The sequence below is a fragment of the Ovis aries genome, chromosome 2 (genome assembly GCF_016772045.2).
Source record: "Ovis aries strain OAR_USU_Benz2616 breed Rambouillet chromosome 2, ARS-UI_Ramb_v3.0, whole genome shotgun sequence".
NCBI classification, from domain to species: Eukaryota; Metazoa; Chordata; class Mammalia; order Artiodactyla; family Bovidae; genus Ovis; species Ovis aries.
In genome coordinates, this window is record NC_056055.1 from 11,637,300 (window position 1) to 11,660,374 (window position 23,075).

At 41.3% G+C, this 23,075-nt stretch overlaps 1 protein-coding gene across 1 annotated transcript in view; it reads right to left on the bottom strand.

Moving 5' to 3' along the window:
* The window catches only part of UGCG (UDP-glucose ceramide glucosyltransferase), a 38,450-nt gene extending 20,567 nt beyond the window's left edge, over positions 1–17,883 (bottom strand). The window contains exon 1 of the mRNA XM_004004013.5: positions 17,388–17,883. Within this exon, the coding sequence (XP_004004062.1) occupies positions 17,388–17,485 (98 nt within the window). The 5' untranslated portion in view covers positions 17,486–17,883. The remainder of the gene's footprint in view (positions 1–17,387) is intronic.
* Positions 17,884–23,075: the final 5,192 nt, after the last annotated feature.

Below are 23,075 nucleotides of genomic sequence, written 5' to 3' on the forward strand. Positions count from 1 at the left end.
GTCTCTGGAAAGGAAAGAAAGTATCAATAGCACAAGGTTAAGGTTCCAGTGAGGAAAACCTGAAGGAAGCAGAGTGAATGTCCCAATGAAGGCTGGCACTTAAGACTGTTGCTTTTTGCTGTATTCTCAGATGCCAGAACTATGCCAGCCCTGGAGCAAGCATTCAATAAATACTTGGTGAAGGAAAGAATGACAGTGTTATTAGCCCACACATTAACTGCCTTTCCTCCCAAATCACCATCAAGGTGGCCAAAGAACTATAAAAAGAGCAGAAGGAAAATCCCTGTCTTCACCAGAAAAATATGGAAGTGTAACCAGAAAAAGTCGAGAAATTTCTGTAACAGTCCACACAACAACTAATTGAAAGAACTACCAAGCCAGCCTGCATGGCAAACAAGGAAATAGGATACCTAGCAGAACTCCCAATGTTCACAAGCTCAGAATGGCAGTGATGGAATGGAGGGAAGCTGAAGGTAAGGGAAAAATAAAAAACCTTAATGATGAGAGAAATCTCTATTAAGACACTGAAAGATAAACCAGTGCCACAGATACCCAGATAAGCTGGCCAAGGTTCTCAGACCTGCTCCAGCCCAAAGGGTGGTGTAGCACAGCGCTCCTAAGAGGGAAGCTTTACCGATTAGGGAAGAGAGAATGTGTCCCAGTTCAGGTCAGGTGTGTGACAATAAAGAGTGTTTCAGCAGAGTGCTGAAGTTTCTAAAGGAAGCTACTAAAGGTGTCTTCCCTCCTTCTCCTATGCAAGTCTCCAAGCACTCAACAGTAATTAGACACTGGAACAATCACAGGGCCATCTGCAGGGTATTTTAAGACACATTCTTCCACATTTTAACATCTCTGAAATCAACGGCATCTTAAACAATCGCTGGCAGCCAGATGGCAGCCCAGACTTAGCAGCACGGAAACCATCCCTTCTGGAAGATCAAGAAGATGCCCGTATCAATGCATCTTAGGTTAGATGAAATATACTATTCATCTATGGGTGATTTCTGGAAGTTCACTAGTACCAATTGTCTATAGCAGTTAGTCACAGGCTCACTCCCCCAATTAAGGCAGAAGTGTGTTGCAGCAAATATCTCGGGTTTCAGATAAGATCATAATGTATCTCTGTGGAAAGAAAAGCAGGCTACTACCTACAATGGAAAAAAATAAAGCAACACAAAAAATTTTAAAGAGCAGCGTGGTCTTGGTCTCTGATCCACAACCCTGAACGCCAGAAAGTAACGAGAACCATCTACAGCACGCTGCTCTGTGTGGCAGCAGTCCACAAGTTGCTTTATACTGGCTGGTGATGAAATGGAGAGAAAGTATTTAGAAACTTTTCAAGCAGTTTGGCATTGCCATGCCATCCAAGCGTATGATCAGTCATTTATTTTTACTGTAGTTTACCAAAGTGTCAGTCCATGACAGATGGGAAAACTTGAAAAGAACTGATCCTTTGCCACAGACCAGTTTGGCAAATATTGATCTATAGGGTTCAGCCAGAGGGCTGGATGATCTAAAATTTATATAACCACAAATATGATCACTATTCCGTTGCTAACAAAATAGTAGACTAGATGTCTGGAGAAACCCACCCTGTAGAGAATATCTAGATGGCCAGGGGGGGCAAGTTTATATTTAATTGGTTGAAACAGTAATATATCCACATGGTTCAAACCACTAAAAATATTAAGACATTCATATAAAGAAGTCTCCTTGCCATCTCTGTTCCCCATCAGTCTTGTTCCCATCACTACCTCCCCAGCATTATTAGTTTCTTACTTATCTTTTCAGAGATTTTTCAAAAATGCATACTAAGCCAAAACATACACAGATGGAATTCTTATATAATATTTATAATTTTCTCTACCCTTAAAACAAGCACCCTGAAAGCATGTTTTAGGGGCTTCCCAGGTGGTGCTAGTGGTAAAGAAGCCCCTTGCCAATGCAGGAGATGTAAGAGATGCCAGTTAGATCCCTGGGTCAGGAAGATGCCCTGGAGGAGGGCATGGCAACCCACTCCAGTATTCTTGACTGGAAAACCCCATGTCAGGCTACGTATGGTCTCTAGCGTCGCAGAGTCAGGCACAGCTGAAGCAACTTAGCATGACTTAGCACACATGCAGAAGCATGTTTTTAGATATGTGACTAAATGTTATGATAAAAAGGAAAACGTCCCAGGTCAGAAATGAAGAGAAACCTCTGAGTAAATGAGTGCTGGATATAATATTTACACTGGGACCATCTGCTGGTCTCTAGTTACCTAGAGATGATAACAAGCCTGAAACAGGAATGACTGAAATCTGTTCCAAGAATCTTGTAGAAATATGGAATCTTTGAAACACAAAGTAGAAAACTCCTGGGCCACAGAGGAAAGATGGGGATGCTGCCTAAACTGGATTCAGTCCAAAATAAAATGGAATAAAAGCAAAAAGTCTTCCTGGAAAAACCTAACTCTGTGGGTTTTGGGACCCAGAACTCAGAATACAAACTGCAGGTGTTGCCTGAATAAAACCCAAGAGATGGAATAAGAGACCATCATATGTGACCATGAATACATGAAAAGAACCACATAACATCTAGAAATGAAAATGGTGGTCACTGACATCAAAAACTCAATAGATAGGTCATAGGTCGTATACACAGTTTAAAAAACAACCGGAGAACTGGAACCAGATTTGAAGAAATTATCCAGATTACCGCATAGAGAGAGTAAGAGGCCAAGACACTGAAATCATGAAAGGGTTTGAGACATGGATGATAGAGTGAGAAGTCTAAAATCCCAGTAGCTGTTATCTATTAATTCTACTGTATGATCATTGAAAGTGAAAGTGAAGTCACTCAGTCGTGCTGACTCTTTGCGACCCCATGGACTGTAGCCCACCACACTCCTCTGTCCATGGGATTTTCCAGGCAAGAGTACTGGAGTGGATTGCCATTTCCTTCTTCAGAGGATCTTCCCAACCCAGGGACTGAACCTGGGTCTCCTGCATTGTAGGTAGACACTTTACCGTCCGAGCCACCAGGAAAGTATGATCATTAAGTACAATTAAACTAACAAAACATCCATATAGGGTGATGGCCAATTACAGAGAAACCTAGCCCACTAACACACTGCATTTGGGGAGGCTTTACATTAAAAACAACAATAATTTAAACTGCTACACAGTCTAGTATTGACTCTATTTTTCCCTTTTTCCTCTTTGTCTTCATTAAGACATCTTACTAATGCTAATATATTTACATAATGCTAATATAGATATATGTCCTATCCTTTCATATCAAGAATGCGGCATTTTATCAAAGATAGACTGACCTGCCAGATAACCATGAAGCTTTCTCTAGGTTTATGGTGAAGTGAATTGTTCATAAGTACCATGTCTGAAATTTCTACTCAAGATTATTATAAGTCCAACTATATTACAGGGCCTTTAAAAAATTCTAATTTGTGCCTCCTCCCAATATCTATGTGTGTATCTAGCCCTCTCCCTCCCTCCGCCCCTCCTCACAATTTTCTTTCCACACCCCAATGGATCATCTTGCAGTATGCCAGCTAGGATACCAAAGTACTACTCTGGAGAGCATTGTTTTGACTTAGGTAATAAACACACACATGCAATCATATAGGACTCTGCTCTGCACACAGTGGTGCTCTGCGATTACTAAGCGTTCCCTTACTGAATAATCTCTTTCGACTCCAAATGTGTATCAGGCATTATCCTATGCACTGGTAATATAACATGATGAGAAAAGAAGTGTTCGTCACCAAGTTGTGTCTGACTCTTCGAGACCCCATGGACTGTAGCCCACCAGGCTCCTCTGTCCATGGAGTTCTCCAGGCAAGAACACTGGAGTGGGTAGCTATTCCCTTCTCCAGGGGATCTTCCTGACCCAGGGATCAAACCCAGGTATCCTGCACTGCAGGCGGATTCTTAACCCTCTGATCCACCAGGGAAGCCCAAGGCACACTCCATACTGCCAAGGAACTGGGGTTTAATGGGGGCGGTGCCCACATACAGAAGCCGCTTCTACTCACAGAAAAGATGCCATGGCCGGTGTGTTGGAAGTCAGTCTGTGCTTTTCAAACGATAAACAACATCCCATTTACCCGGAGTCTCCAAAGTGGCCTGAATGGTGGAATCCCCAAAGGGGGCCAGTTTCACGAGTGGCTTTGACAGAGCCCTGCAAGGTTTCCTGGTTTCAAAGCAGTTTTTAAGGATCTCAGGTCAGGGTTTCTGTGTTACACAGCATGAACGTGAGCTTACAGCCCCCACACCCTGCACAAGACTTCCTGTGGGGCTGGTTTCCACCCTTAGCCTGATCACGTGATTTGCTTCCTTCCAGGATCCTGGGATCCCTTTTCAGCTTCAGCCGCCATCCTGGGAATCCACTTCTACCTTCCCCTCATGCATTTGGCTTGCAACCTTGATGTTTTTGTAGGGGAAGCAGGGAGTACTTTTCTTTTGGCTACATAACACATAAAGTTACATGAAAGTACACAGCTCACTGAATTTTCTCAAAGAGAAACAGCCATGGAAACAGTAGCCAGATCAAGAAACAGAGTCTTACCAGAACCCCAGAAGCCTGTGTGTGTCCCCTTCTACTAACTACCCTCTCCTCAAGGTAACCACTATTCTGACTTCAAGTACCACAGACTAATTTTGCTGGCTTCAAAATCTATCTAAATGGAGTCCCGTAGGATGCATTCTTCTGAATCTGGCACCTGAAGACACACTATAGTAGGCTGTTAAGTCTCCAGGGTCCAACAAAACAATGATACATAGTGTGTTCTCAAAATTTTCAATTTTATTTTTTAATTGAAGTATAGTTGATTTACAATGTTGTACCAATCTCTGCTTTATAGCAAAGTGACTCAGTTATAGACAAATTGACATTCTATGCTTTTTAAGTTAAATAAATGAAGAGTAAAAAGTGGTTGGCTAAATACAGTTGGAAGAAATGGTTAGTCTAGAGAGAGAAACATACGAGCCATCCACAGTTTAGTACATACATATTCTCTCCTAGGTGGGGCATGTCATTGGCAGTTGGTTACAAGTCAATATAATTAATATTTACATAACTGGTAATGCATGAAGAAGATCAAGAGTGGAAAGAGCCACGAAGACAGTGAAGCCACAGAGGGGTTTGTTAGGCTGGGCTGTTTTCTTTTTGAATGGGTTCAAGAAAGAATAACATTGGATGCTGCCGAGAGGACAAGGTAAGAACTGAAATGCCCACTAGAACGTGTGAACACTGGTGACCTCAGAGTCCTCTGGGCAAGGGGCAGATCAATAAAAACGGTTGAGAAGCAAGTGAATGACAGGTGAGTGGTGATAACGGTGAATAAACACTAGTTTCTCCTGAAATCTGACAGTGAAGAAAGGCCAAAGTTAGTAACCAGGTGGAGGAGAGTTTTTCAGTTTAATTTTTACTTCTTTTTCATTTTTAAAACTTGAGTATAAACAGTTAGCGGAAAGAGCTAGTCAAAAGGTAAACAGAGAAGAAATAAAAAATAAGGAGTGGCCTGAGAAGATCCACAGTGTGAAGCAGGAGTCAAGGTAATGTGGCCAGGATGAGGGGTAAGATGGTGAAGATTTAGAAGAGGTGCTGCCAGTCAGGGGTGTCAGAGCTAAAAATGGAAACAAAGTATTGCCAGAGGCCAGCAGCGGCTCAGGGGTGAGATCTGAGCCCATGAGTGTGTAGCAGTTCAGTCCACGTGACTGCATGATAATCTCCATTTTCAGGATTCTGAACACAGAGAAGCTATAAATTATGAGATAGATTCAGGATAACTGGGCAGACTGATCCAGGGGAAGGCAAGGGCAAGATGAGGAAGTGAATTGTAGTGGAGAATTCAGTGAAGCCAAGTAGCACAAGGGTAAACAGCCTAGGGCAACTGTTCTCAGCCAAGAAAACCACCTGGGGGTGTGTGTGTGTCTCTGTGTGCGTGTCTCTGTGTGTATGTGTCTCTGTCTGTGCGTGTCTCTGTCTGTGTGTGTGTCTCTGTCTGTGTGTGTGTGTCTGTGTGTGTCTCTGTCTGTGTGTGTGTGTGTATCTCTGTCTGTGTGTGTGTGTATCTGTGTCTATGTGTAAATTCCTTACTGAATCTCTTGAGTTGAGGCCCAGGCAGCAGCATGCTTTTTTTGTTTGTTTGTTTGTTTTTAAATCTTCCTCAGTGACTCCAATATGCAAAGTTGAGACCCAAGGGGCTAGGAAGTCTGATTACTGTAAGAACAGAAGATGGCAGAGATGGAAACTCTCAGAAAGATCAGCTGTTACAGGACGCATGGAAAACAAGAAGGCTCCAAGGAGCCGTACAAGTTGGGGAAGGGTTGGAGAAGACAGAAAGAATGGGGCTGTCTCCATAATGATCGAAATGTTGCCAGTTATCAAAAACTTAAGATTCAGAGCAACTGGAGACATTTCCGTACAGACATTCTATCCCTATGGATTACTTCCGGGGTTACCTTTTAGGTTACCACCCGCAGTATATACAGCATATTGGTTTAAGTAGTGAGTGAGTGTGTGCTTAATCGAGTCTGCCTCTGCGACCCCATGGACTGTAGCCCACCAGGCTTCTCCCTCCATGGAATTTTCCAGGCAAGAATACTGGAATGGTGGCCATTCCCTTCTCCAGGGGATCTTCCCCTGACCCACAGATCAAACCTGAATCTCCTGCATTGGCAGGCAGATTCTTTACGACTGAGTCCACTAGGAAGGTCACAGTGAAGTTTAAGAGCCATGGCTGGAGGGAGACTGTCCAGATTTCTGTACCAGGTTCACAGTTAACTAACTGTGTATCCTGGGCAAGGCATTTCTTTATCTCAATTTGCTCTTGTTTTTTAAAGTGTGAGTAAGAGTACTCACTTACTTCATAAAGCAATTGTGAGAAATACATGAGATTAAGCCACAGAGTAAACATTCAGTGGTAGCTATTACTAGCAATTTTTCAAAAAGAACATTTTTCCACTAAATGTAACTCCTCTGAAATATCATAGTACTGATTAGAGATTTTGAGAGATCAAACACTAATGCAATGTATATAACCAAAAAGGAAGGACTGGAAATTCATATACTTAAAAGTTATTTCATATATGTTTAAAGAGTAATCCATTATGTTGGTTTTTCTTTTTAAAGATAAAGTCAACTCTTACGTATTAAGGAAAATTAAAAGGTGGGGGCGCGGGGGCTTCCCTGGCGGCTCAATGGTAAAAAATCCACCTGCCAATGTAGGAGACATGGGTTTGATCCTTGATCTGGGAAGATCCCATATGCTACGGAGCAGCTAACTCCATGCATGCACCACAACTATTGAGCCTACACTCTAGAGCCTGGGACTGCGGCTACTGAAGCCCGCGCACTCTAGAGCCCACGCTCTGCAACAAGAGACACCACCACCACGAGAAGCCCAGACTCCACAGCTGGAGGGCAGCCCGCACTCGTGACAACTAGAGAAAACCCTGTGTAGGAATGAAGACCTAGCACAGCTAAAAATAAATGAATGATTTTTTTTTAAGTGTAAAAATATTTTTTAAAGTGAGAGAAAAAAAAGGCTAAACAGGGAAAGTGAAGTCACTCAGTCGTGTCTGACTCTTTGCAACCTCATGAACTGTAGCCTACCAGGCTCCTCAGTCCATGGAATTTTCCAATCAAGAGTACTGGAATGGGTTGCCATTTCCTTCTCCAGGGGATCTTCCCAACCCAGGGATCGAACCAGGGTCTCCCACACTGCAGGCAGAAGCTTTACCATCAGAGCCACCAGGGAATCACTAAAAGGGGGAAAGGGAATCACTAAAAGTCTCAAATCATGGTTAAAACAGAATAAATCAAAACGGGTTAAAACATTTAGTGCAAAGTATTAATATATACTGTATTTACATTAAAATTATATTCAAGGTTAAAATTACACTCAAAATTTAGGAACTAATTTAAAGTTCTATAGGTATAATCCAGAAGTGTAGAAACAATCCAAGTGTGAGATTGAGAGACTTTAAATCACACAAATTATTATTGCCTAAAAAGGACCTGTTACTGTTTTCTTAGGTGAGCTCCCCTTTAAGACTATTAAAAGGGTTCTCAGCTGGGCAGAGGTGCTGGCTTTTCGAAATTTCTCCACGCTCAGAGCCTGGCTCAGAATTTGGATTCTGCAGTCACAAGAATCCCCCTTCCTTCGGCTCTGCTGGAGGAAGAGACTGTCACCCTCAGAACTGAGAGGCAGAGGCATGATAATTTTTCCACAATGCAGCAGGTACAAGGCACAAAGTGACTACTGGTTACTATGTAATCCAATCAATACCGCCTTCTATCATGGAGATATTTTGAGGCATTCCAAAGGAGTCTATTCTGTTTGGCTGGCCATTCAATCACTACACCTAACACAGTCCCCAAAACAAAGACGACAATGCAGCCTTCCTCCTGGGGAGAAAACGCCCCTCCCCACTGCTTCTAATACCTGGAAAGTTCTCATCAGTGGCAGCAGATCCTAGGCACCAGATCCAGAGTCTGGGATTTTAATACTAGTCTTAAGTTCTCTTGAAACAGAGACAGTTTCAAGAGAAACTCTCTCCTAACACCCCTCCTAACTCTCCTCCTAACACCTGTTCACTTCATTGTTAGACATCTGATTTTATTACATTTTCAGGAACACGTTAAGTAAGAAAGAGAAAGGGATAGACCATGTATATGCTAGTCAATGGTTTGATTGGTTTCGTTTTTGAAGAACAAAATAATCTTGAAACTAAGGGAGCAACTGGGAAAAACAGGAAAGTATGGTAAATTTTCAATATGTGTCATTTTCCCAAGGCATTATTTCTAAGTGACATTTTAAATTGAGAGCTGGAGTCACTCCTCCATCAAAAAGGAAAAAAAAAAATCGAATTCATGTAATGAAGGCCTGTCACTGTCAAGGACAGGGAGTGGGGTACTCACAGCAAGCTGCTGCAGGGCAGCAGCTGCAAGGCCAGGGAACAGAAGGGCAGGTACCATCTGGGGTGCCTCTCACAGTACCAGTTACTTCAGTCTAAAAGGTCAGGGGAGATGAATCACAGGCAGAGAGAGGCCCACAGGGTCTTGCTTTCTATTGTGAGCTAAAAGGACATCTCTTCAGAGAACACTTCAAAGAACTCCAACGGATGGTAAGGAGTATTCGGGAACGTTCTTCTGGACTTCATGGATGCTTTGGCTTGATGAATCTTAATTGGCTCTCTGCACAAGGGTTTTTTGACTTGTCAACTGACGGGATGGCGGTGCTTTTTCTCGCTGATTTTCATTCCCTAACATCTCAGTCTCTAAAATTGTTACTGTCCTTTCCATCATTTTAGCTTACTGCCTTTGAATCTTTTAGTCCCCTTTCGGCCCCTCCTCAACAGTTTGTTTAATGGTTGGTATCATTTAAAAATAATTTATTTTATGGTTTTGTATTCAAGTTGAGTTTTGAGCAGGAGAGGGGAATGAAGGGAGGGCCTGGAATGAAGGGAGGTTTCTGGGAGAGAGGGTGGGCTGTGCTCCTCCCCTTTATCAGCCCCTGGCTGCTGCTTCCCATGGGATTTCCCAGGCAAGAATACTGGAGTGGGTTGCCATTTCCTTCTCCAGGGGATCTTCCCCACCAAGGGACAGAACCTGCTTCTCCTGTGCAGCAACCTCAAGACAGCGCTACATCTACCAGAAGTGAGGCACAAGAATTTCCCTCAAAGCTTCTAAGGGGAAGATAGATTCCTTGAGGGCAAAGTTCACCTTGCTTAACAGCCCCAGACTGTGCTGTTTTTATAGCTCTGCTGTGCAAATCAGTTGAAGCGATTTATTTGACACTGGGAATTTTCTCCTTTGTTCCATGCCATCAAGCTTGTTAATATTTCATGTAAAATTAAGCTGATTGCTTGATCAGCAGATCCCATACTTCATATAGTCCACCCCAGCAATTCCAAATGATAAAAGACTTCTTTTGTTGCTGTTTTTAGCTATGAATGTGCTCCAGAAGGTTGTTACCGTGTCTATGATCGGTAAGTGTCATGATTCATGTTACCTCCATATAGCATTTATCTTCAAAAATGGTACTGCTGCAAAATGGGCTTCATTAGCAAAGCACACCACATCACAAAACAGGCCTTCTGGTGCAACATTAATTCTGTAGATAGAAGTTCCCCCAGAGAACACAGAACAACCCATCAGTGAGTTACCTTTATAGGAAAACACAAACTATTTCCATTGGACAACAGACTTGTACACTACAGAACACAAAAGATTCCGTCACCTTTGTTAATTCTGTTCCCTCGCCCTCCCCCCCAAAACAACCCACTAACCCTTTGGTAACAAAAGAGCTAGCCAGAGTGTGTGGGAAATAGAGCAATGTATTTTGCTAACAGCAACAAGTAGCTTTGCATTTCCCGAAGGGTAGATCCAAGTATACAGATTATTGAAGGCATGACAGGTATTCCCTTTGGAAAACCCTGGGGGGATATTCAGATCTAACAAGTAATTTGTAGGTAAACATGTGATTGGGCTTCCCTGGTGACTCAGAGGGTAAAGAATCAGCCTCCAATGCAAGAGACCTGGGTTTGATCCCTGGGTTGAGAGGATCTCCTGGAGAAGGGAATGGCAATCCACTCTGGTCTTCTTGCCTGGGGAATCCCATGGACAGAGGGAACTGGTGCCCTACCGTCCATGGGGTCCCAAAGATTTGGACACCACTGAGCACAGTCAGGATCATGTGACTGATACGGCATTGTTTCTATTTTAACCCACAATCAGAAATAGTGAGACAAAGATTTCATTTGGTCCAACTCATTTCATGAAAAGCCATGGCCACTGAATCCATCCCAAGTTCTGTCCATCTACCTGAAATCACAATAGCCAAATAACACTAAGTTAATGAGTGATCAAAAATCCCACCATTAGTACTGGGAAAAAAAATCAAAGATTATTCATTTGACATGCAATGATCAGCTGCCGAGTAGCACTGAAGATACAATAGTAAATAAGACACCTCCCCACTCCCCAAAGTTTATAATCTTAAGTGGGGAAAGAGACAAGAGAACACATAGTTTTTTAGATGGGTAAATTCAAGATACAATGGAAGGACGTAAGAGGGGGTGCCTAACCCAGTAAGGAGCTAAAGCTGAACGAGGAGGAGTTAGTAAAACAAAAAGGAAGGGAGGGAAGGAAGAAGGGAGAGAAATGGAAAAAAGGAAAGAAAGAGAATTCTAAAAAATTACACTGCACATTCAGAGGAATGCCAGTAATTGAATGTGGCTGGAGAAACAGGCACAGGAGATGGCTTACCTCCTCAAGAATTATGTCTTATTAAGGAGTTTGAATTTCAACCTGAAGGCAGTGGGGAATCTTGGTAAGATTTTAAGCACATGATCCAAGATTGCTGCTCCAGAAAGATTAGGCCACAATAAGAAAAACAAACTAGATAAAGAGCAGCAGCAGCTGCTGCTGCTGCTGCTAAGTCACTTCGGTCGTGTCCGACTCTGTGCGACCCCATAGACGGCAGCCCACCAGGCTCCCCCGTCCCTGGGATTCTCCAGGCAAGAACACTGGAGTGGATTGCCATTTCCTTCTCCAATGCGTGAAAGTGAAACGTGAAAGTGAAGTCGCTCAGTTGTGTCTGACTCTTCGAGACCCCATGGACTGCAGCCCACCAGGCTCCTCCATCCATGGGATTTTCCAGGCAAGAGTACTGGAGTGGGGCGCCATTGCCTTCTCCGATAAAGAGCACAGCTGTAGGTAAAAATACCAGCAAGTAGAGATAGTTCAATAATCTAGGGTAGAGATAATATATACTGAACTAACGATGTAGGTAGGAAAAGGGAGGAATGATGAATTAAGAGAACCACCACTAAACAGTAAATTTCCATTTTGCTTTTTTTTTTAAATGTCCATTTTGCTTTTTAAAGCTATCACAATATTATCCAATTCCATATCTCCCCAAGGCTCAGGTTCAAGGGGCTGAACTACCTGATTCATGCACCCCAAAGTGGTTTGGGCAACAACGGCCCTGACTGAGCAAAATCTGTTCAAAGTCCAACTGCATCCTCAGGACTAAACCCAGAAAATAAGCTCTCCTCGATTTACACTCTACTCAGAGGTTAAAGCGTCTGCCGGCAATGCAGGAGACCTGGGTTCAATCCCTGGGTCGGGAAGATCCCCTGGAGAAGGGAATGGCAACGCACTCCAGTATTCTTGCCTGGAGAATCCCATGGACGGAGGAGTCTGGTGGGCTACAGTCCATGAGGTTGCAAAGAGTCGGACACGACTGAGCAACTTCACTTTCACTTTCAAAGGCTGAGAACACCATACATTTAAGACCAAATTTAAAAAAAAAAATCATATTATCTAAAAATAATATCTGAAATGCTAAAATTTTCATTAAAAACATAATTACTTTCTGACAGGCAGTTTAGCACAGTTATTCTGATACAGTGAGTACTTAAACTCTACTCAAAAATTGTGCAGCAGGTTTAAAAGTTGTTATACCAGAAAAATTAGGAAAGGCAGAATTAACTTGAGAAAAAAAAAATCTTCAAGAAAAGAACGTTTAGTAGAGGGCAGTTAATATTGGATGGATATAGGAGTATTGCCACTGTAGTACCGTGGCACCTCCAGTCAATTAATGGAAAACAAAAAGGCTATCACTAAACATTAGGATACCACACATAAAGGGGAAAAAATGATCAAGTCCAAGGAGCAAGAAGGATGGGGAGCTGAGAGGAGAAAAAAGCAAGGTATCTTGCTTAGAAATTCTTATCTAGCAGAATGGTTCCTAAATAGCTAAAGAGGGAAGAAAAAAAAATTGGTTCCAGACTTTTGTGTGAATTAGCCACAGTCCCCCAGCTATCAAACCACACAAGCTCTCAACAAAAGAGAAAAAGTTCCATAAGAAAATCACTTAACTAACTATGCCTACAGAGGATATAATCATTAGTTTCTTTTTTTTTTTTTAAGGAAACAATCTTCAAAATAAGAATTTTGAAATCTTGAATTTCAAATGCTCTAATCTAAAAGTTATATTTAACCTTATAAGGGGAATTCCCTGGTGGTCCAGGGCCTTTACTGTCATGGGCCTGGGGTTCAATCCCTAGTCAGGAAACTAAGATCCCACAAGCTATGTGTGTGTTGGGGTGGGAGGGTGGTGGGCAGGCGGAGTGGGAGTGCGTGCAGAGACATTTTAGGCAAAATTCCACAAATGTCTGCCATCTAATATATGTTATGAAATGATGAGGCATCAGTCAATATTAATTCTGGAAAAGAGCAAAGCAGGAGGTACAGATACCAGTGAGCAGAGAAAGTTTCAAAATATTGAAAATAATGGTTCTCTAGTTATAAACCACTTCAATTTTTAAAACTATAAGCTTATACAACTTATAAGATATTTATGAAATCAGAGCAAAAAAAGTCACTGAACAATTGTTCACTGTATTAATTACATTCTGCTCCATTTTAAAAATACAGGCCAATACTTAGCTTTTTAATCTCATTTTAAGAAGCTACAATACAATAGAACATTGGATCCAAATTAACTAGATACCATTACACACTGTATTTAATTGTAAAAAAATAACCATGGTGTTTTTTTTTTAATGTTCATTGTTTTGTTTTTTAGCAATTTCACTGCAATGCTTGTATTACTTAAATATTTTTAAACATTAGTAGCTCACAGATTACGCTCCTTAATCTGACAACCAGATATGGAACCACATAGGCTCCATTTCCACCAGTTTCAGGCACAAGGTTTTAGGAGGGGCATTGATTAAATCTGGCTATTTTAATTTATTTATACTTTATCATATTAAAAAAGGATTTGAGAGGATACAGACACATGTTCAGGAAACATATTCTTCAATAAAATATAGAATGCTTAGCATAAAATTTTAACCAAAATATCACTATCAATATTCTTTAGCCTTCCTTGTCAAAATGTTAAGAATATCAAAATGCTGAGATTATCAAACCTGCAAATTTACTAAATACAGTAGAAAGAGAGGACAAACCCTTAGTGCTTTGCTTGAAAACAACTCAAACTGGGAAGCATCTTCACTTCAGTAAGAAAGGAATCAAATCAAACAGGAAATAATTTTGAAGGTGGGATGAGATGAAAGGAACCTAAGTTTTTAAAAGGCAGCATATAATTTATACATAAATTAAGCTGTTGGTTATTTACTTCATGTTCTTTTACCTAGTTCAGAAAACTATTCTGAAGATTCCTACTAAACTATTATAAACTAATTGCATTTTCTTTGTTCTATTTTCATTTAACTTCTCTGGATCCTGTTACTGTCAATATAAAAGGTAACTTCGTGGAGCATTAAAAAAGAAATAGAAAGACTCTACCGTATCTTAATTAAAGTTTGTGCTACTCTCAAAAACTGAAAGTATTTTAAACAAAAAGGTATTAAAAAATTTTTTTTTTCAGTTTATTATTAAATACAAAATAATTTAAAACAATTCTGGAGTTGTCACAGTCTAAGAGTATAAACACTCTCAGATGGTTACTTGAAGTATTCAGCTACTTTACTAGTGTTAAATAAGCGTGACTTTTAGGTGGTGCAGTGGTAAAGAATCCGCCTGTCAATGCAGGAGATGCAAGAGACAGGGGTTCGATCCCTGGGTCAGGAAGTTCCCCTCGAGTAGGAACTGGCAACCCACTCCAGTATTCTCATCTGGAAAATCCCATGGACAGAGGAGCCTGGTGGGCTACAGTCTGCAACTGTCACAAACAGCTGGACAGGACTGAGCATGCACAAACACACATACACATCACAGAGGGAGGGTGTTCCATCACAGTCCTATGTTGAAAGATGGCAACTTTCTTCAAATTGGGCTGTGAATTTAACAATTCCAATTTGAATACAAGATTACTTAGAGGTTCTAAAGTTCAAGTAAAAATGTATAAAAAGTCATAAAAATTTACAAAAGAATAAGGAAGGGCCTGCCTCTAAGTAACACTGTAATAAAGGTAATAATACTTCACTAAAACAGTGGATACTGGTACACTTTATAAGGGGTCAACTGTTAAAAAGGAAAAAAAAGAAAACTCAAAATACTAAAAGAGATATTATATAACAGTTAGGAGAAATGGAAAAGATAAAAAATTTTACCAGTTGGGGTGGGGGTGGGGAGGGCAGCGGGAAAGACAAGGCTATCTAAAACACAAAGGCACACACACACTTTTATACATCTGAAATATATGTACAAAGTTGAAGGACAAAAAACAAGTTGGGAAAAAACTGCAGCATATCACAGAACAATCTTCCTATGAAAAGGCAATAGATTGTACAAGCAAAAGACTTATGAATACGAAATTTACAACTAGCTGTAACTGGCATTAAATAGATGAAAAACATTTGATGAAACCAATAATTACAGGAATGAAAATAAAAAACAGAACAGTAAAAACCCTAATACTTAGTAAGGGGAAATGGGGACCATCATACAATGTTACCAGGACTATGAATAGATACAACATTTCTGTAGGATAATATGTATCCAAGTTTAAAATGTGTACCACTTCTAGTCCAATAATTCCTCTTTCAAAATGTAAACTTAGGAGATCATCTCTTAAAGATGGAAACCATTCATCACAATGTTGTTCGTAATAGTGACAAACTGAAAATAGCCTAAACGCCTACCAATAATAATAATGAACACATATTAGTGCCTCATAAACAAAAATGTCATGCATCTATTAAAAATGATGGAGAGATCATACATTTACTGACATGAAAAAATTACTCATGACATTTTACATGGAAGCTCCATGAGAGCAGGGGCCTTGGATTTATTGTTCTTCAATCTTATTTCCAGCACTTAGAACAGTGCAAAAGAGCTTCCTAGAAAGTATTTATTAAATACATGAATTTTAAAGCTGGTTACAGAAAAATCATGGTATGGTCCCTTCCTCGTTCCTTCCTGACCTCCCTCTCTTCCTTTCCCTCCCCCTATAGAAATATAATTGGAAGGATAGTACAAAAGGTTGACAGGCAATGGAGTTTTGGTGTGTGTGTTTAACTTTCCTCTTTCTTCTTCTCTGTAGTCTAATTCCCTATACAATAAGCCTGTTTTATTTCTATGATCAGATAAAGTAACAAAATTGCTTTTTAATAACTTATATATTTAAAATGAACTCCAGAATGTTCACTGCCTACAGCTCACAAACTCCAAAACCTAAAAACAGTATCCAAGAAGCATTTTTCCTTCATCTTCAAAGAAATACCATCATGCATTTACCATGTATCAGTAGCATCTTTCTCCACTACCAGGAAATGCTACACTACACTAATAAAATGCAGCATTTCTAAAAGGAAGAAGTACTTTTTCTGCAGTGAAAGGGAAAGAAAAACTGTTAAGTAATTTCTTAAAGTCTTCTCTCTACTAACATATACCCTATTCTAAATGGTGGTAAAGATAACTATGCACAATCTTTTTTTTTTTTTTTTTTCCAGCTAAAAGTCTAGTGAATCCAAGAGTAATGGGCTGTGTCAATTCTTTCATCTCCTTACAAAGACTTTTTCCATTTTAAAGACAGTCAAACAATTAAAATATCAAAAATAGTTACACACCCTATGTCATACTCATCCCATTACCCGATTTTATTTTATTTCATAGTCTTTATCACTATCTGAAATAACCTTATTCGGATTTTAATTATGTCTCTCCCTTCTGGAATGTAAGCTCTATGAGGACAGGAATTCTGTCGTGCTTGATACTGTGTCTTCAATGAATGGTATCTAATGAAAAGGTATGTGCCTGGGGGGCGGGGCGGACCCAATCTAAAGACAAAATATAAGGAATTGGGGGGTGGGGGGTAGCCACACTGAAATGTACAAGCTGACGTGACTTAAGGTTACACCACCAGTTCAGAGGTTTGGTGGACGTTTTTCAAGATGGACAGGTGCTTCACATCTATCTAAGGACAGAAAGCTTATCCAGGAAGAAGAAAATCCACAGGGAGGTCTCCAGGTGGCTGCGTGCAGCTCCCAGAAGAGTGGAAATGATCACCATCATAATAGAAACGTGGCCCAGGTCGAGAGAGGGAAAAAAACCTCACAATACACCATACATCTTGGCCCAGATGAAAAACCACACGAATCCATAGCACAATCAAACCAAGCAAGCAACCCTCCGCCCTACACATAAAAAGAGTACAGTCTCTTTCCGCTGGCTGTGAAGTCGCCTGCCGCCCAGCCACCCCCTCACTGGTCACTTCTCTCTTCCAATGAACCCCCCGGCCCAGCTGATCCAAGGCTAGAGAGACTGGGAGGGAGAGTCTGAAAATTGGCTGTCTCCACCCCCATCCGAGCCCAATCTCCTCCAAAGCGAAATTCCTCCTACCCTCGCCTGTCCCCGAGGCCTGGACCCCGCCGCGGGTCCTCCAGCTGCCCCTCACTCACGTGTAGATGATGGCCATGAAATGCATCAGCCACAGCACCAAGAAGAGGACGAACCCGAAGACGGCCATTCCCTCCAGGGCCAGGTCCAGCAGCGCCATCCCCCGGCCCGGCCCGATCCGGCCGCCGCAGCGGACAGCGCTCCCGCAGGAGGAGGACTGGGTGGGCGCCCGGCGCGGGGGCGCAGAAGAGGAGAGAAAGGTGGGGAGAGGAAGGGGCGGAGGGGGTGGGGGCGGAAGGGGCGGGCAGGGCCTGCGCGCCCCCGCCCGCGCGCTCTCCCTCGCGCGCTGGCCCGGGCGCGCTCGCGGGTGCCGGCGCTGCGGTGGCCGGGCTCAGTGGTCAGGTCGGCCGTGGCCCCGCGCTCCCGCTCGCCTCTCCACCTCTTCGCGGCCGCCTGCCGGACCCCGCGCGCCTGCGCCGCCGCCTTCCCGCAGCCTTGGCGCCGGGCTCCGGGCAGCGCAGCTCCGCGCCTTGCTCTGCCGTCGCAGCTCCGAGCACTAATCGAAACCGCCCGCTGGCGCCCCGACTCCCCGGCGCACCCCGCCCCGCCCCGGCCCTCCGAAACCGCGGTCCCGCCCTCCGAGGGGCGGTGCGCGCCGCTCCTCTCCGCCCACCCTGCCGCCCTCGCGCTGGTGGCGTCACTGTCGTGAGCGCGCCCCTGGGAGGGCTAGTCTGGGTGTTCCTCTCCAGCCGCCGGCCGCCGCCCACCTCTCGGCGACCGGCGAATGCGACCCGGGCAGCCGCCTCTGTCGGCGGAGCGCGACCCTGTGTCCAGCTCCGAGGACACTTTCCCTTTGTCCGGCTCTGGTGTGCCAGGGCGTCCTAGGAAAAGGCCCGGGGTTCCAGGCAGCCCCGAGTTGTCGCGCAGTGCAACTTCCAAAGCTGTGTCCGCAGTCTCTGCGCCGGGCATTGCCCGGAGCGGCCCAGACCTTCCAAGGCACGTTCCTGGGCGTCCGGATCTGTCCCATTGCCTTTCTCCCTTGCTACTTTCAATGCTGTCGAGCCTTGGATCACAACGTACCGAGAGTGAAGTCTTCTGCTTCACAGATCTCTAAGCACCTTAGAAGCAGCATGTATGTAACATACAAGAAATTCTCAAACTCTGGATGTAAAGGATTAGCTGATTCTGAAGTCCTCTAAGACTCCTGCCCAATATGATAGCCATAGGGGCTATTGCGCGCTTGAAATGTGGATAGCAGGAACTAAATGAGTTGTGTTACGAATGTAAGTCATACACCTAATATGAAGTGATACACTTGATGTCATTAATTTTATATTGATTTCAAATTTTAAGAATATTTTTGATACGAGTTAATTTATTAAAATTGTTTCGCTGCCTTTGCTGCTGTTTTTTAAATTCTGCTAGCTACTAGAAGATTTTAAGTTACCCAGGAGGATAGCACTCTAAAATGGAAAGATGTGGCATTTTGGATAGTAAGGTAACCTACTGTTTATCTTAATTTAAATCAGTCCAGGGAGATGTTTTAATCTAGTACTAAACGTTTCTCTTTCTTTAGCCTAGATGAGTTTATGTAGATTCTTCACTGTTTTATGTTTAGACAAGTGTTTATTATTTCAAATGATTTCCTTTTACATAATCCATGACTCCCTAGAGAGATTTCAGAATAGATTTCAATTTTGGAAAGAAGTTGTTTATCATTGTTATTTATATAGTTGATATTGATCGAATGAACTACCTCAATCTACAATTAAATGAGAAACTACAATCAGAAAGGGGCTTCCCAGGTGGCTCAGTTAGAAAGAATCCACTTGCATGCAGAACACAGGGGTTACCCTGTGTCAGAAAGATCTCCTGGAAAAGGAAATGGCAACCTACTCCAGTATTCTTACCTGGAAAACCTCATGGACAGAGGATTTTGGCAGGCTACAATCCATGGGATAGAAAAGATGTATACGACTTAGCGACTGAGTGTACGCACACCTTTAGAAGAGTTTGAATTAACGTCTATGTTGAGAACCAATCCTGGATTTGCTGTATCCTTTGTTTTACCTGGGTAAAGTCAGTAAGAAAGAACAAGACTTAGAAACCAGACTTCATTGTTGAGAGTTACTGGTTGATAAAGTTATAGCTCGATAGTGTACTAGCATGGAAATAACACTACAAGTGAAAATTTTTAAATGTCACTATTTTAGTTAATTCTGACTTAAAAAGAAACATTTGAATACATTTTAACATTTCTGAAATGGATCTCACAGTCAATGGCATTTTACAATTAATTGGTGTTTTTTCCTTAGTTGTACGTAAAATAATGCTGCATCTTACCATTAATGTACTGTTAAGATATGATGAACTACATCAGTTGGTCAGTTTAAGCATTTTGTGTTATTCTGCATTTATCCAAATTGTTTGGAACCTTACAATGAAGGATTTTAAAATCAATGACATGGAAAATGAAGCCAAAGAAAAGTGAAAGAATCAAATATTCTTAAGAGTTAACAGAACTCCTCTAATTGGATATAACTAGTAGATAGAAGATTTGCTGTGTTGTACTTTAGCCTATTTAAATTTAGTCTGTCCAAGCCTGGTTGATAATTTTAAAGGAGTAGCGTCAGAATGTGTAATCCTAAGGTTATATAGGTTTCCCAGGTGGTGCTAGTGGTAAGAACCCACCTGCCAACGCAGGAGACATGAGACCTGTGTTCAGTCCCTAAGTGGGGAAGACCCTCTGGAGAAGGGCATGGCAACCCACTCCAGTATTCTTGCCTTGAGAATTCCAGGGACAGAGGAACCTGGCTGGCTACAGTCAATGGGGTCACAAAGAGTTGGACAAAAATGAGTGACTAACACTTTTATTTCACTTTCAACATTCTTTATATATGATAAAAGTATAAATTTCTTCCATGTAGCATAGCAGCATAGAAGTTTAGTAAAAACCCTGTCCGCTGATCTTACTTTTGGCAGTTTACATTGTTTTGGTTGCTTGTCTAAAGGGCTCTCCTGTCTCTTTGAACACCAATTCTACCAAGTTCAGGGCCTCTGACTTTTTTCAGTGGCAATTTAGTAGCATTAGTGATTTAAATATGTACATTTTTAAGGAGCAGTGTTTTTAGAGATAAACAAAACCCACATTTGACTGTCATTTAATGGCCATGGATAGTTTAGTTTTAAAACCTTAACAAGAAAAGGATTTAAAATGTCTAGTTCAACCACGTAGTTGGAACACATTTTTGGTTTGAACCAAATCCAGACCAAAATAACTGTAGCTGATTCCAACTGAAATGAAATTATATTGGTTCTAGTTCTATGTCCCAGAAAAGACAAGAACAGAGGCTGGGAGAACATAGGTACTTAAGTTAACTTAGAGCAATGAAACAAACTTTGGCAAGTTGATCGTTACACTGTGCCCCAAATGCCTATATTTAAAAGTGCATTTACATTTTTAAAAGTTGTAACATTTTCAATAATCAGGATTCTTAATTTGGATTGTGTCTAAGAAAAAATTCATATTTACTGAGATTTCTAAAAAAAATCATATTTAAAATATGACACAAAAGCTCTGCCTACAGAAAAAAAGGCTAAAAGTGCATCAGACAATCAGTTGTAACTACTTGTCTTTGAGAAATGAAATGTATTCACTTTTTTAAATCTACCTTTTTATATTGTTGACTTTCTATATTGAGCATTATTATTTCCACAGAGAAAAATTACCATTTTGTGTCTTATAAATGAGTTAACCAATGATGAAAAAATCACAAGAAATTTGAAAATTTTTAAAATAAAAATTATGACTGATACAATCACATTGGAAGATAGTTTGACATTTACTTACAAAAGTAAACATACTCTTAACCATACAATCCAGCAATCACACTCCTTGTTTAATCAAATGAACTGAAAACATATTCATACAAAAACCTGCATGCAGATGTTCATAGCAGCTTTATTCCTAATTGCCAAAACTTCTCAGGTAAAGAACCCACCTGCCAATGCAGGAGACATAAGAGATGTGGGTTTGATCTCTGGGTTGGGAAAATCCCCTGGAGAAGAGCATGGCAACCCACTCGAGTATTCTTGCCTGGAGAATCCCGTTGACAGAGGAGCCTGGTGGGCTACAGTCCATAGGGTTGCAAAGAACTGGACATGACTGAGGTGACTTAGCACAAATGCATGCACGCCAAAAGTTGGAAGCAACCAAGATGTCCATCTGTAGATGACTATTGTCTGGTCCATCCATATGGTGGAATATTTTTACATGCTAAGAAGAAATTAATTATCAAGTCATGAAAATACATGGAGAAATTTAAATGCATGTTATTAAGTATAATAAAATAAGCCAGTCTGAAAAGGCTACATACTGTAGAATTGCAACTATATAACATTCTGGAAAAAGCAAAATTATGGAGACAGTAAAAATGTCAGTGATTGCCAGAAGGGAGTGAGCCGGGTGGTGGGGGGGTTCCCCCTTCCTGCAACAGAGGCAGGTCACAGAGGATTTTTATGGCAGTGAAACTATTTTGTATAATGGTAGATACATGTATTACACATTTGTCAAAAAACCATAGAATGTACAACACCAAGAGTGAACCCTAATGTAAACCATGGACTTTGGGTGACTGTGATGTGTCAATATAGGTTCATCAGCTACAACAAATATACCAATCTGGGCAAGGTGTTGACAGTGGGGAACTGTGCATGTGTTGGGCAGGAAGTATAAGGGAACTCTGTATTTTCTATTCAGTTTTACTGTGTACCTAAAACTGCTTTTAAAAATAAAGTCTATTTTAAGAAAAATTAGTGAGTGCTACACAAACACACACACACACACAAAAGTATTGGAAACATTCCAGGTGTCTGAATTCATGAAATAAACTAGTTTGTCATCACATCCCAAGGCTTCCCATCTTCTAGGGAGTCAAATATTTGTTGAACAAGTAAATTAGTTTATTTAAATGGATCTGCATTGAGAGAAACCACTAGAAATGTTGCTCAACTTTCTCCTTTGATTGCAAATGCTTTAAACATTTTTTTTTTTCCTTTGTGGAAAAGAAATACATATTAACTACCCATGCTTTTTCTTCAGATTGCAAAGTTAGAACACAGAATTAGAGTGAGAGTAACTACATATTAGTTCACCTAATCGCAATCTGAAGACCTGCCCCAAAGCCCATGCTCTACTTGGCAGAGTCAACAGCATCATTTTTATGTCAATATTGGACATTCAATATTGAACAACAGGGGTCCACTTAGACACAGATTTCTTTTTTCAGTAAATACTACTATAGTGCTACATGATCTGATGTTGTTTGAATGTGGTTAATGTGTTATTTTTAAAAGATAGGTTTACTGTAAATCTTCAGCCCTATTTAAAAAAAAAAAAAACTTCTTTAAAAAGTAAAAAGTGATCCTCCAAAAACTGGGTACATTTGAAGTTTCAAAAACAAAGTTAGAATCAATTGATTCTGCAAATTTGTGGTGCTAATGCCCAAAGAAACAATTTAATTCTTGGCCTTCCCCCTATCCCCTAAGCCTGTTTGAAATTAGTAGAAAAAATGCCTTATCTACTTATCAGCTCAGGTGCTTAACCTACAGTCATTTTGTTACCCATTAAATGGTAACTTTGTAAAGGCCTTCACATCCTAAGATACTGTATCACTATGAATAGGCTTCAAATGTACAAAGGTCTTAGGCAGATTGTCAGTTTAGGGCCTCATCTTGATAAACCACTGGTA